The sequence below is a fragment of the Mya arenaria genome, chromosome 14 (assembly GCF_026914265.1).
Source record: "Mya arenaria isolate MELC-2E11 chromosome 14, ASM2691426v1".
NCBI lineage: Eukaryota > Metazoa > Mollusca > Bivalvia > Myida > Myidae > Mya > Mya arenaria.
The window spans coordinates 46,072,259-46,087,488 of record NC_069135.1 but is presented as its reverse complement, the minus strand read 5'-3'; the positions used below and the strand labels follow the sequence as shown (position 1 = coordinate 46,087,488).

The 15,230-nt window shown below is 38.2% G+C and overlaps 1 protein-coding gene across 3 annotated transcripts in view; it reads right to left on the bottom strand.

Annotated features, from left to right (window-relative positions):
• Window positions 1–886: 886 nt before the first annotated feature.
• The window catches only part of LOC128216805 (voltage-dependent calcium channel subunit alpha-2/delta-2-like), an 83,768-nt gene continuing 69,424 nt past the window's right edge, over window positions 887–15,230 (bottom strand). For all 3 annotated transcript variants that reach the window (XM_052923469.1, XM_052923470.1, XM_052923471.1), the window contains 12 exons: window positions 13,718–13,827; window positions 11,905–12,024; window positions 11,496–11,644; window positions 11,005–11,075; window positions 8,153–8,234; window positions 7,855–7,916; window positions 7,268–7,294; window positions 5,809–5,837; window positions 5,218–5,344; window positions 3,473–3,615; window positions 2,890–2,963; window positions 887–2,631 (listed from right to left, as the gene is read on the bottom strand). In XM_052923469.1, coding sequence (XP_052779429.1) covers window positions 2,533–2,631; window positions 2,890–2,963; window positions 3,473–3,615; window positions 5,218–5,344; window positions 5,809–5,837; window positions 7,268–7,294; window positions 7,855–7,916; window positions 8,153–8,234; window positions 11,005–11,075; window positions 11,496–11,644; window positions 11,905–12,024; window positions 13,718–13,827 — 1,093 coding nt within the window. In that variant the 3' untranslated portion in view covers window positions 887–2,532. The remainder of the gene's footprint in view (window positions 2,632–2,889; window positions 2,964–3,472; window positions 3,616–5,217; window positions 5,345–5,808; window positions 5,838–7,267; window positions 7,295–7,854; window positions 7,917–8,152; window positions 8,235–11,004; window positions 11,076–11,495; window positions 11,645–11,904; window positions 12,025–13,717; window positions 13,828–15,230) is intronic.

Sequence of the window (15,230 nt, the reverse complement as noted above, 5' to 3'; positions counted from 1 at the left end):
CTTTATCCATTTGGCTTAAAACTTCACACAGTGATCACACCATTAGATTACATAACTCCATATTAACCCTCGACTTTTTTTTCAAAGTGAAACCGGGTTACTAGAATGACTTACGCCGTTATTGGGGTGGGCCGGCATGGTGACAAAACTAGGTATATAGGAAGAGTTTATGGTGACAAAACTAGGTATATAGGAAGAGTTTACGGTGACAAAACTAGGTATATAGGAAGAGTTTACGGTGACAAAACTAGGTATATAGGAAGAGTTTACGGTGACAAAACTAGGTATATAGAGGAGTTTACGGTGACAAAACTAGGTATATAGGAAGAGTTTACGACGACAAAACCAGGTATATAGGAAGAGTTTATGGTGACAAAACTAGGTATATAGGAAGAGTTTACGGTGACAAAACTAGGTATATAGGAAGAGTTTACGGTGACAAAACTAGGTATATAGGAAGAGTTTACGGTGACAAAACTAGGTATATAGGAAGAGTTTACGGTGACAAAACTAGGTATATAGAGGAGTTTACGGTGACAAAACTAGGTATATAGGAAGAGTTTATGGTGACAAAACTAGGTATATAGAGGAGTTTACGGTGACAAAACTAGGTATATAGGAAGAGTTTATAGAGACCTTTCAAGGGATTGCGTCTAGGGCTCCTAGAGTCAATGCATTTCTTGTTCACTTTTTAATTTGTTTTGTTTTTCATTGCTTTAAACAGGCACATTATTACATCATTATTGATTTCATTTCTAAGCCAGTGGCGTATACTGTCAAGCGCCCTGTCCTATGCCAGCTCTTGTTCTTGTGTATTGTTGATAAAATTGATTAAGTACATGTACTGTAAATTTCAATGGAGCAATTGAAAAACCACAACGCAGGATGGAAAATAAGTCTTTATTTCATTCCACAGGGTTAAAGTATTTGTAATATTTTGATAGTATTCATGCATGTTTTTTTTATAAAAGACAAATCCTTACTCTGATAGCCTTTTAACATTCAAAATCACTCTTATTGCATTTGAATCTGACTTTTCCAGTAACAAAAATGAGTTAAAACATACATGGTTCAACAAGGAATTTGTTACCGAGTGTTGGTCCTCCAATAATCAAACAGATATCACACAACACTCAGATAGAGGGGGAACATTTGTAGATAAAGGTAACAAACAATAAACTTTTATACAAACATAAAAACTTTGATTTTATATAAAATACAAATATACACATATAAATCTTGATTAATCACATAATATACCAACTATTGCACAGCAAACTGAGAAATAAACCAAACGTTACCATGGCTTCCTTGATCATGCCAATGTAAACAATTAATATTTATACAAATCCCCTTTATGGTAAGGATAAGTTTCTTTAAAATTTGTATGTAAAATGTTATACATGTACAATGTAGTTAATTAAACAAAAATTCTAGGGGAGAGGTATTACATTTTAAATATCTCCTCAATACTTATCATACATGATAGATGTGCTGTACAATGTATTTCCATAAAATAAGTTATGCTTAATTAAATTTAAAGTACCTGTATGTATACGACAGCGTCTATAGAGTGTTTGTATTTACCCAATTGATGTCTTCTACAAGTATGTTTCTGCCTTATAGTGATCAAGATATCATGGAGTCAACAAATGATTGATAATCATCCCTCAACAAACTGATCATAAAAAATGCAAAGTACATTTTCATTCAAAATCAGCATTACAATTTGAGGGTAACACTACTGAAAAACATTTCCTTTTTGGGACATGAAGTAGATCTGCAACAAGAATGTGGCTCTAGCACAAATTCTGCATACAAAGTGTCCACAGTGCCCCTTTGCTTTACTCTAATTGTACTATTGTACATAAATACTTCAATGTCTAACACTTGAGCACAACTACATGTAGCAGTAACAGATGATATCAACACAATTACATAGCAATGTCACAACACCGAAAATGGAAAAACTATTAAAGAATATTCAACCAGAACAAGTTAACAATTCTACTTACAAATGATGAATTTCAAACAAATTAAAGGGGTTTTATCACAGTATTCACTCCCTATCATCTTACAAATCAATCATAAAATCATGTGTTTAATATATGGAAAACATGTACATGTATATCTTTCATCCCAAATAAAAGAACTGTAAAAATAAATCAAGCTGGTTACCACTGAAAATTGCTGATTCAGCTGTCTTAGGCTTTGTTTTTTTTAATATATGTTTTAATCAAGAAGTTTATTTTACAAGCAAATTCTTTTTATTGCATACTTTAAAGCTTCACTTTATTTACATGCTTCACCAGGATCTGACAGGCTTATGACAGGTATATGTTTTTGTCCTTATAGAGACTCAACAAATCAAGGAAAAGCACAAAGGAGTTAGCTTATAATTGACAAGGAATTGATCATTCCGGGAATGGTTTGACAGTGTGTGAGGAAGCTATCCACTTTGCTACATGTTTCACCCTCCACTCTCCAACTGGCTTTCAAAGTAATCAATCAATCAGGCAGCTGTGGGAGGAGTCATCGGTTGACAATAATGCTGGTCACTATGACGACTACAAAGGTCAGGATGTAGGACACTGGATGAGTCAGCGATCCTCCACACTTTGTTGCATCCTCCTGAAACAAATGATTTCATCATGTATCCAGTTGATAAACACATATGTTTAGAAATACCCAGTGGTCAATATGAATTAGACATTAAACACATATCACTAGTTTCTGCATATGTAGAACACTATTTATATTGTTACTAATGATGAAATAGTCATTAAAGCAAATAATGACTTTTATGTACACACCCCGTTTCTTATACTATTACAACTGTATTCTAACAACTATCTAGTAAACTGTGAAAGAGAAGATCAATTGAGCTACCCTTGGATCATGGTCGTAACAATCTGTGATACGTTTCCTGTACCGCGGCTTTAAACTGCAAAACTCCTCATTCGCTAAAAAGTAACAGTAACATGTTTACTCAGGATTATTATTGAACAAGTGTATACACGTACAGTGCTGATGTACTACCAGTATTAACATAACTGCTGAATAATGCTAACACAATCAAATCTATTACAGATAGAAAGACTTGATTAAAGTTAAGCATTGCTTTATGATCAAATGTGAAAACAAAACTTGTAAACTAGAGTCGAAAATGGGGCATAACTCAACAGTTATTGCAGCCCAGAGTCATCGTCCTTACTGTATAGGTACGTAATGTCTCGGGCAACATTTGAATTTCTGGATTGTTATTTGAGTTGTGGCCAAGGTAAGATTAATGATGACAGCTCCACCAACAGCAACTCTCAAGAGTATAACAATAGGTCTAAAAAAATCCTCAAAAAAGAATTACGACCTGTAAATAAAGTCTAACATGGTATGACAGGCATCTAATGGGATGGGTGATGGACTTATCCACGCATTGGGCTTTTGCGATGCCTCAAGTGCTAGACAAGCATACCTTCCATAGTTGTGATTTTGTCAAGCTCCTGTATAACAAGGTCAGGCTCCACCTGGGTCCTGCAGACCTTACAGTCGTCCTTCATCACCTCCGTAACCACCAGAAGCAGGTTCGTATCCAGTACTCGATGAACTATATACTCCCTACAAATCATAAACACACATTATCGGTGTCCCTACTGTAATTTCAGGCTGAAGGGGTAGATTAGGTAGAGGATAATTGTTTGTTGTGTAAGATTGTAATATTTATATCACAAGTGAGCACCATAAGGCTATATTTCTTGAGCGGCGTAGCTAGAGTGAAAGATTTACCTTTAGTGGTCATTAGTTGAAATATATTGCAATCTTACACTGAAACAAACAATTTTTCTTTTTATTATATTATTGCCTAATAATAATACAAAATGACATTTAATTATATTTTTTTCAGAAAATTATGCGAACATAATGTCATTTTGGAAATGACATAGTAGAAATTGTGTCCTAGTCCTGTGTGTGCTAAACATTTGATTTGAAACTCAGAGGGGCTAAAATTTCAAAACTGAAAAATACCCAAAGTTATATTTTCACTGGTTGAAACAGTGGAATATCAATTTCATTTCACCGATAAATTTCTTTTAACCACCGGAAAGGAAATCATAAATTTCTATATACAGTAAAACTGCGATCGCTCGAGGTCGCCAGGGACCGAGCCAAAACCACGAAGGAACCGATGTTTCGAACGACCCGATTTTCAATTTTCCAGTTTGATATGAAATATCTATCGGTGTATTTTAAGTTTGAAGTTGTCAAACAGACTGTTTACTAAGACACCGATTATGTGTTCCGTTGTGGAAATCGCTAATATGTTCAAAGGTTGACGTAAACTAAATGTAAAACGCAAAAGAAAAAACAATAAATGAATAAATAAAAATGTTTATTTTAACAAAAAAGAACATTTTCCTAACAAGCAACATTTTAATGACAGTACATATTGTGGCATTAGTCAGATATAAGTTTCGCAAAATCAAGGATTGTTGATTGGCGCATCTTGTCGGTTTTGCGAAACTGTTCAATCGTAATGTGACGTGACAGCGTACAGAGCGTCTGAAGATCACGGTCAGCATCGACAGTGAATCCAAAGAACCATCTGACCACATCTAAAGCGGTAACTTCTCGTCATTAACTTCTCATAATTATCATCTCAAATGCCCATTTCAACTAATATCGGTCATGCGTTCACAGTGAAAAACTGTTTTTCACACCTTATCAAATTGCCTTTCAACTGTCATTGCAATTTTTACAACTTGCGGAAATTTTAACACCTAGCTATTGTTTGTTTATTTAGGAACACGCGTTCGGGAAAAAGTGTGAAATTATGTCCTCGAGGGAGCCGTAAGGTTTTGTGCATAATTTGTGTACTCGGGACCGAGGATATTGCTTGACTGCTCGACATAATTAGGTTTCGATGCAGCGTGGGTATATTTTATATGAACACAGAAGGAAAAAAGTTCAGGACCAAGTTCCGACCTCGAGGGAACGCCGGTTCTCGAATGACCGCTTGTTTGAGGGAACGCAGTTTCACTGTACATGACCTTTTTATTTTATTAACAAAGTCTTTCACTTCCTTTTCAAAAGCAGAATTGACATTATTCAACTCTACCAGAAATAAGGATAATGAAATTGAATAGTATCTTTTGTTCAACAACCTTAAACATTGATGGAAGAGAATAATAGCTCATCAGTTCTACTAGTATGATGATGTACCTAGAACAGTTGAGCCCTCTGACATCACATTCCCATGTACGCCCGGACATCCATGTATCATCACTGTAGTAATACTGCGCCTGCTTCTTTGAACATGGCTCTTCATCATCATCGCTGCTCGCCTCCACTAAACAATAAAATATCCATGACTGTTACTGCCCTGTTGTTCACAGTGATTTTCCTTTATGGTCATAATGGTAGGGAAAAAAGCAAAGCAAATTTCAAAGCAAATAAATTAAAGGTTATAATTTGTTTTACATCTAAACAATAAACGTACCGGTATAAAATAAGCTCTTCAGAGCATATCAAAAATGAATTGTTTAAAATGTATGAGATAATACTCCACCATTCCTTGGTGATAATCATGGCAACACTCTGAGAGGACAGTGAACCCGGCACCTCTGATTCAGAGACTGATAGGCTAACCACTTGGCCAGTGAAATCAATAGCAGACAGAAATTAAGTTTGTTCTTGAAAGGATCATTACAGATAGCCTCTACTGCATGAAGCCGCTTGCCTTTTACCTTCGCTATTTACAAAGGTTATCATTTTGACAAGATATTCCTTGTAACCACAAGTCTTAGAACTTACCAACTGCTGCTGGAGATGGATTGAGCAAACTGGAACAGAAATATCAACTTTCGCTATAAAAATATAATATATACTGTCATACAAAACATACTCTTAGTTGTCTACTAGTAATGTACCACTAACATTCTGTGAATAGGAGCTGTTTCATGTCGGGAGGAGCAATCATTTTCAGCGTCCGATACATACAAAGTTTGGGGTCATTTGCCAATGACGTGCATACTATGTTTGGGGTCATTTGCCAATGACGTGCATACATGTTTGGGGTCATTTGCCAATGACCTGCATACTTTGTTTGGGGTCATTTGCCAATGACGTGCATACTTTGTTTGGGGTCATTTGCCAATGACGTGCATACTTTGTTTGGGGTCATTTGCCAATGACGTGCATACTTTGTTTGGGGTCATTTGCCAATGACGAGCATACTTTGTTTGGGGTCATTTGCCAATGACGTGCATACTTTGTTTGGGGTCATCTGCCAATGACGTGCATACTTTGTTTGGGGTCATCTGCCAATGACGTGCATACTTTGTTTGGGGTCATCTGCCAATGACGTGCATACTATGTTTGGGGTCATCTGCCAATGACGTGCATACTTTGTTTGGGGTCATCTGCCAATGACGTGCATACTTTGTTTGGGGTCATCTGCCAATGACGTGCATACTTTGTTTGGGGTCATCTGCCAATGACGTGCATACTTTGTTTGGGGTCATTTGCCAATGATGTGCAAACTTTGTTTGGGTCATCTACCAATGACATGCATACTATGTTTGTTGTCATCTGCCAATGACAGTGTGTGTATACCACGTGATAAATTACGTCATATATGCTACATCGGAAGGCAAAAATTTGCTTAAAATGCAGACTTAAATCAAAGATAACATTTCATTTACAACACCATTTTAAATGAAACAAAGGGCAGTCTGTGCTGCTTAAAGAGATTCTTCATAAATGGTAATATTCCATCATTTCATAAGTTTATTTATTTCTCGTTTTGTTTTTATGATAAAGATTTCTTTGAATAAAGCAGTTCATTTTCCATGAAGATTATAGGAGGTAAATATGCTTTATCCTCTTACAATTATATTAGAGACAATAATTGCCTAATGGGAAATATTCCAACAGAATTCTTCAGGTTACTACAATTCTGCAAAGTATGCAACGTGGGAAATAGCATCGCTTTGTCAGTCTGTGGTATTCTGCTCATCATTTGCCATTGAAACAGGTAGGTCTTATTTGTTTTTTATTACCAGAAAAGGACACGTGATAATGAATCTGATCCTCCTAACTATATAATACACGATTGTATTCAACTTGTCCAGGAAATATGTAAGAAAGCTTGCAGAAGGCTTGCTTCCTAACAAATTTATTGAACTTGTTAAATACAATAGTGTATAACATGACCACTCATAACAGATCCCTTATACCAAAGTTATTGATTTTTTAATCCAACCAAACTTACCTATACACATTAAAGTTGGACCATGTCCTGTATGAAATAGAAACAAGAAACATCAGGTAGGTATCACACAATGCATACTGAATTAACACTGTATCATTAACTCTACAGGTAGTCTAGGTTTGGGTCAATTAAAAATATGGTATGGATTTTAAAAAAAATTGCCAAAGTCATTTTAAGACATTTATGAGATGATGGAAATAACATTTCTTTTCACACAACAGGCATTTTTTTAACAGGTTTTAACAAAGGTTCATAATTTTATAAACATTTCTATATTGTAAGACAGAGAGCTTAAGTAAATGCTGTAAGACAGTGCTTCTATAGATTACAAAGCATTACTTGTAGTGATTAATTTTGCTGCAAGTCCAATTCTCACTGTTTTTCCTGAATACTAATCATTCTCAAACATTCGCATATGCAACTGGTATATTAAAGTAATCTGTGCACAAAAATATGCTTGGGACTTGTTCAGAATAAAGATTTTGAAATACGAGTCAAAAAGGCACATTTAAAAAGATTTCAAAAATAATTACTGCTTGAAGCACTGAAATTGTTAAAATTGTTAAAATTTGAGAATTTTGACTTACCATGTAACAACACTTGACCACCAGTTAAATGTCAGGAACTCATAAAGGAGATTCAGAGAAGGCTGGAAAATAGAAAAGCATCAAGTAAATACAAAACTTGTATCTTGGTTTTATGGCTACGGTAATTTATTTATATTGAACTTTCACCAAACCAGTCAACATAAGAAGAACAAATCCATGTACTTGATATATATGCACAAATAAAAAAGATATGTTTAAATTTGGCTGCACAATTTCTCTTTACAACATTAACAGTACATTCATATGTAAGCCAGGTTATGAAATCACAGACACTCACGATTCTGAAGGCTAGTGTCCCTGTACTTGTAGTAGAGTCATTGGGGAGTTTACATGACGTCCCAAACTCATACTGATCCAGTCTAGATCAAAAATGGAAATATAATTTTACCAATCATGGTTTCAATACATAGTTTAAATCTTTTATGCAATTTGGATCAGCACTTCAAAATTAAGACATCAAAGGAACTTAGTATTCTCTTTTTTCAGTGGGGGGGATGGGGGGATGGGGGTTGTTTATGACTAATCTCAATAACCTCAAAGTTCAACAAATTGTATAAAGACCACAAAAGTCTGAGTTCAATCTGTTTCTCAGCCACTTTCTCATTATGATGCCAAAACTTTCTACTAACGCAACAGACTCAAGCATGATTAAATGCGCTTTCAAAAAAGCTTAAACAAGAGATGTTTGTCAAACATTATGCCCCCCTCCCCCCCCTGAGAGCCATGTTGTCAGGATTATATGGACAATTGAATGAAAATGCATAGAACTAAATGATGTTGATTTGTCACTGACATTGGATGCTGTTGAGGCAGTTTTAAGATTATGACCATTCAAAGTGTGAGAATAGAGTGTGTTATGACCATGACCTTTGACTCTATGACCTCAAAATCCATAGGAGTCATCAGCTGATCACCAAAAATCTAAATGTCAAGTTTGAGGGCCATGGGTGCAGGCATTGACAAGTTATCACACAGACAAAGCATTTTTCGCTCAAGGTCACTGTGACCTTGACCTTTGACCTGATGACCCCTAAAATCATAAGGGGTCGTCTAGAGGTCAGACAAAACCCCAAGTCAAGTTTGAGGGCCATGGGTGCAGGCATTGTCGAGTTATCACTCTAAACATCTTCGCATTCAAAGTCACTGTGAACTTGACCTTTGACCCAATGACTCCTAAATTCAATAAGGGTCATCTTCTGGTCAGGCCCAAATTCCATGTTAAGTTTGATGATCATAGGTTCAGGCATTGTTGAGATATCGCTTGGAGAAGATTTGCTAACTTTTTTGCCTTTAAAGGTTACTGTGACCTTGACCTTGGAACCCGATGAACCCCAATGTCAAGAGGGGTCATCTACTAGTCAGGCCCAACCTTCATGTCAAGTTTGATGACCATAGGTCCAGGAATTGTTGAGTTAGCTTTCAAGATCACTGTGACCTTGACCATTGACCCCTAAAATCAATAGGGGTCATCTACTGGTCAGGCCCAACCTCTAAGTCAAGTTTGAGGGCCATGGGTGCAGCCATTGTTGAGTTATCATTCGCCAGCCTTTTACCAATCAAGGTCATTGCAACCTTGACCTTTGGCCTGATGACCCCCTTAAACAATAGGGGTCATCTACAGGTCAGGCCCAACCTCCAAGTCAAGTTTGAGGGCCATGGGTGCAGGTATGGTCCTGTTATCACTCGAAAAACCTCTTACCATTCAAGGTCACTGTGACCTTGAACTTTGGCCCGATGACCCCCCAACAAAACAATAGGGGTCATCTACTGGTCAGGCCCAACCTTCAAGTCAGGTATGAGGGCCATGGGTGCAGGCATTGTCGTGTTATCACACTGACAACCTTTTACCATTAAAGGTCACTGTGACTGTTACCTTTGGCCTGATGACCCCCAAAACCAATAAGGGTCATCTACTAGTCAGGCCCAACCTTCATGTCAAGTTTGATGACCATAGGTCCAGGAATTGTTCAGTTAGCTTTCAAGATCACTGTGACCTTGACCATTGACCCCTAAAATCAATAGGGGTCATCTACTGGTCAGGCCCAACCTCTAAGTCAAGTTTGAGGGCCATGGGTGCAGTCATTGTTGAGTTATCATTCGCCAGCCTTTTACCAATCAAGGTCATTGCAACCTTGACCTTTGGCCTGATGACCCCCTAAAACAATAGGGGTCATCTACTGGTCAGGCCCAACCTCCAAGTCAAGTTTGAGGGCCATGGGTGCAGGTATGGTCCTGTCATCACTCGGAAAACCTCTTACCATTCAAGGTCACTGTGACCTTGAACTTTGGCCCGATGACCCCCCAACAAAACAATAGGGGTCATCTACTGGTCAGGCCCAACCTTCAAGTCAGGTATGAGGGCCATGGGTGCAGGCATTGCCGTGTTATCACACTGACAACCTTTTACCATTAAAGGTCACTGTGACTGTAACCTTTGGCCTGATGACCCCCAAAACCAATAAGGGTCATCTACTGGTCAGGCCCAACCTCCAAGTCAAGTTTGAGGGCCATGGGTGCAGACATTGTCGAGTTATCACTCTGACAACCTTTTTACCATTTAAGGTCACTGTGACCTTGACCTTTGGCCCGATGACCCGCCAAAACAATAGGGGTCATTGCCAGGGGTTAGGCCCAACCTCAAAGTCAGGCTTGAGGGCCATGGGTGCAGGCATTGTCGAGTTATCACATGGACAACCTTTTACCATTCAAGGTCACTGTGACCTTGACCTTTGGCCTGATGATCCCCCAAAACAATAGGGGTCATCTACTGGTCAGGCCCAACTTCTATATCAAGTTTGATGACCATAGGCGTAGGCATTGTTGAGTTATCACTCCGACAAGCTTTAAAATTATTTTACCATTAAAGGTCACTGTGACCTTGAACTTTGACCCGATGAGCCTAAAATTAGTAGGGGTCATCTACTGGTCAGGCCCAACCTTCATGTAAAGTTTGATGACCATAAATCCAGGAATTGTTGAGTAATCAGTCGGACAAGGTTTAGTCTACCGACGGACCGACCGACCGACATGTGCAAAGCAATATACCCCTCTTCTTCGAAGGGGGGCATAATTAGTTGTAACAGAGCGAGTGTGACATGTAATATTCCACAACACATCAGCCCCTCATACCTGCTGAAGAAGGACTCGTTGTACAGCATACTCATCACCTCTGGATCCACCTTCCCAAAGAACATTCCAACCTGAAAGAGTAGTCCAGAAAAATGACCAATACACCTTTCCTCATCCATACAATGAGGCAATGGCAAGACTTCCCCCATCAGTGGTATAGTACCAGGAGTTAGGATTATCATGGACAATGGCAATAAGCCATTCATCATCCATGGAACATGACCATGAGTTCCATAATTTTGAACCTTTGTTTTAACCTTTTTTTATTCCTGAAATTGTTCCGGCAAGGTCATAATTGGTCCAGACCTGCAGATCATCGGTTTTTAAAAGCCCTGACATATAAAATAGTACCATCTTTAGTTCAAATTTTTCTCATAGGAAGATTGTATGACAAACAACATGTCTCGCTTATATAATCAGAATCAATCTAATCATTATTATTATTTTAAACATTTGAACGGTTCATTGTGATTACTAGCTTGAGTACGCACACTGGTGTTGAAGTTGTGTTGGTTGGTGGCCACTAGGAAGGCTCCATCATCCAGCAGGTGGCACGCAGTCACATCTGACTGCACACACACCTGCACACGCTTCTTCAGACCCTCCAGTACAGTCTGGTGGCTGAATACCACGCCATACACTGAAATATACTTAGTATGTATAAAATGTGTTGTGGCAAAAAATTCGATAACTCATAAGCATAAAATAGCTCAGTAAGTAGAGATTAAAGATCATGTGTAGGTATGGGGTGTCTTGGATAAAATATAATACATTCATTCAACATCAATTTTTTCAATAATACATCTCCCTTAACACATAATCTGATATTAGGTTGTTCTCTTTCAAATTAACAGTTTTTATGTAATATGAGGATGTCCCATGAACTGACATGTAAACTACCTGCTGCCTTGTAGTTGAGTTTCTGTCCCTGTAGTTTAGAGTTGAGGTCACTGTTGTTGATACTGACAGACTTGGAGATCATCACATTGCCCACAGAGTCATTACCATCCTTCTTCGGAACTGAAAACATTTCTTACAGGATAAATAATCAAATCATTAAGAAGTTAAGACTGTAAATCTTTACATATACAGTCCAGACTCGTTGATGTTGATGTCGGATATCTTGACTTTCTGGTTGTGTTGACTTTTTTCTCCGGTCCCGAATTTATTCCTTCTTATTTTATATATATTAAATCTGCTTGTGTCGATTTTTCTATCTCGATATTTTCGCTATGTCAACCTCCTATTTCAGTCCCTCTGGTCAAATTTCACACATTTCCCTTGTTCCTTATGTCGAACTGTAGATCGAGCTGTAGGTGCGAAAATATTCATGATAGTTTGCGGCTTGACGCTAAATTAACGTGCGTGTCAAAGTAACGGTCATAATTTGAGGCTATTTAATAAGTGTGAAGAAGAATTTTTTGCAAACTATAAAAACACAGGAAGAGTATTTAATCAAATATTCAAGTAAATATTTGATCAAAGAATCAAAAACAAGTGGTGACGCTCAAACACACGAGGTAAATAACCAGCACGTTTTACATGTGCCGCAAAAGAGTTTCTTTTAATGTTCTGCAATGACTTTGCCATAAAAAAACTGCATGGAAGTTCTACTAATTGACTTTAATTCATTATCATTGAGGTTAAATAAAATATAACATAAAACATATTTATTGTAAAATAAACAATGGTTTAGGTACTTACAAGTTGTATACCACGACCATGTATATTCATGTGAATAAATGTATAACCTATTACATAGCCAGTATGATTTCAGAATTTAAGGTCAAATTTTTGTTGGGATATTGAATTTGTGGATAAGCCAACCCATGAAATCCACGAAAAAAATTTGCCCACAAATAGTTATGATTTTACAGAATATTTGATTTTCCTCAAGCACTCATTTCCCAATATATGTTGGGAACTAAACATGAGGGATGTTGGGAACTAAACATGAGGGATGTTCGGAACTAAACATGAGAGATTCCCACTTACCCAATATATGTAGGGAACTAAACATGACAGATTCTCCCTACCTAGGTATATGTGGGAAACTAAACACGAAGGATTCCGCCTTACCCAGTATGTGTGGGGAACTAAACATGAGAGATTCCCTCTTTCCCGATATATGTGGGGCACTAAAAATGAAGGACTCCCCCTTACCCAGTATATGTAAGGAACTAAACCTGAGGGATTCCCCCTTACCCAGTATGTGTGGGGAACTAAACATGAGGGATTCGCACTTACCCAGTATATGTGGGGAACTAAACATGAGGGATTCCCCCTTACCCAGTATATGTAAGGAACTAAACATGAGGGATTCTCCCCCTTACCCAGTATATGTGGGGAACTAAACCTGAGGGATTCCCCCTTACCCAGTATATGTAAGGAACTAAACCTGAGGGATTCCCCCTTACCCAGTATATGTAAGGAACTAAACCTGAGGGATTCCCCCTTACCCAGTATATGTAAGGAACTAAACATGAGGGATTCGCACTTACCCAGTATATGTGGGGAACTAAACCCGAGGGATTCCCCCTTACCCAGAATATGTAAGGAACTAAACATGAGGGATTCCCCCTTACCCAGTATATGTGGGGCACTAAATATGAGGGATTCCCACTTACCCAGTAAATGTAAGGAACTAAACATGAGGGATTCCCCCTTACCAAGTATATGTAAGGAACTAAAAATGAGGGATTCTCCCCCTTACCCAGTATATATGGGGCACTAAACATGAGGGAGTCGGTGTCAATGGCTCGCTTGAAGTAGTTTGCCTTCCATGTATCACGCTCTTTCATAAACAGCTCGAGTAACTCATCGCTGAAATCAAACAAACAGACAAATGTACACACAACCAAGCAATTTATACAGATTCAAGTCAATAGCTATAGCCCATTTTGCCTTATCTTATACAGATACAAGTCAAGGTTGAAAGCCCATTTTGCCCCAGCTAATACAGATACAAGTCAAGGGTGTCAGCCCATTTTGCAGTGATAACCCTCTTTGCCCCATCTTATACTGATACACCTCATCTTATACAGATACAAGTCAAGGGTGATAACCCATTTTGCCCCATCTTATACAGCTACAAGTCAAGGGTGATAGCCCATTTTGCCCCATCTTAAACAGATACAAGTCAATGGTGATAACCCATTTTGTCCCCATCTTATACAGATACAAGTCAAGGGTGATAACCCATTTTGCCCCATCTTATACAGATACAAGTCAAGGTTGACATCCCATTTTGTCCACATCTTATACAGATACAAGTCAAGGGTGACATCCCATTTTGCCCCATCTTATACAGATACAAGACAAGGGTGATAACCCATTTTGCCCCATCTTATACAGATACAAGTTAGGGGGTGACGTGCCATTTTGTCCACATCTTATACAGATACAAGACAAGGGTGACATCCCATTTTGCCCCATCTTATACAGATACAAGACAAGGGTGATAACCCATTTTGCCCAATCTTATACAGATACAAGTCAAGGGTGACGTGCCATTTTGTCCCCATCTTATACAGATACAAGTCAAGGGTGACATCCCATTTCCCCCAATCTTATACAGATACAAGTCAAGGGTGATAACCCTCTTTGCCCTTATCTTATACAGATACAAGTCAAGGGTGACATCCCATTTTGTCCACATCTTATACAGATACAAGTCAAGGGTGATAACCCATTTTGCCCAATCTTATACAGATACAAGACAAGGGTGACATCCCATTTTGCCCCATCTTATACAGATACAAGTCAAGGGTGATAACCCATTTTGCCCCATCTTATACGGATACAAGTCAAGGGTGATAACCCATTATGTCCACATCTTATACAGATACAAGTCAAGGGTGATAACCCATTTTGCCCCATCTTATACAGATACAAGACAAGGGTTACATCCCATTTTGCCCCATCTTATACAGATACAAGTCAAGGGTGATAACCCATTTTGCCCCCATCTTATACAGATACAAGTCAAGGGTGATAACCCATTTTGCCCCATCTTATACAGATACAAGTCAAGGGTGACATCCCATTTTGCCCCATCTTATACAGATACAAGTCAAGGGTGATAACCCATTTTGCCCCATCTTATACAGATACAAGTCAAGGGTGATAACCCTCTTTGCCCCCATCTTATACAGATACAAGTCAAGCGTGATAACCCATTTTGCCCCATCTTATACAGATACAAGACAAGGGTGACATCCCATTTT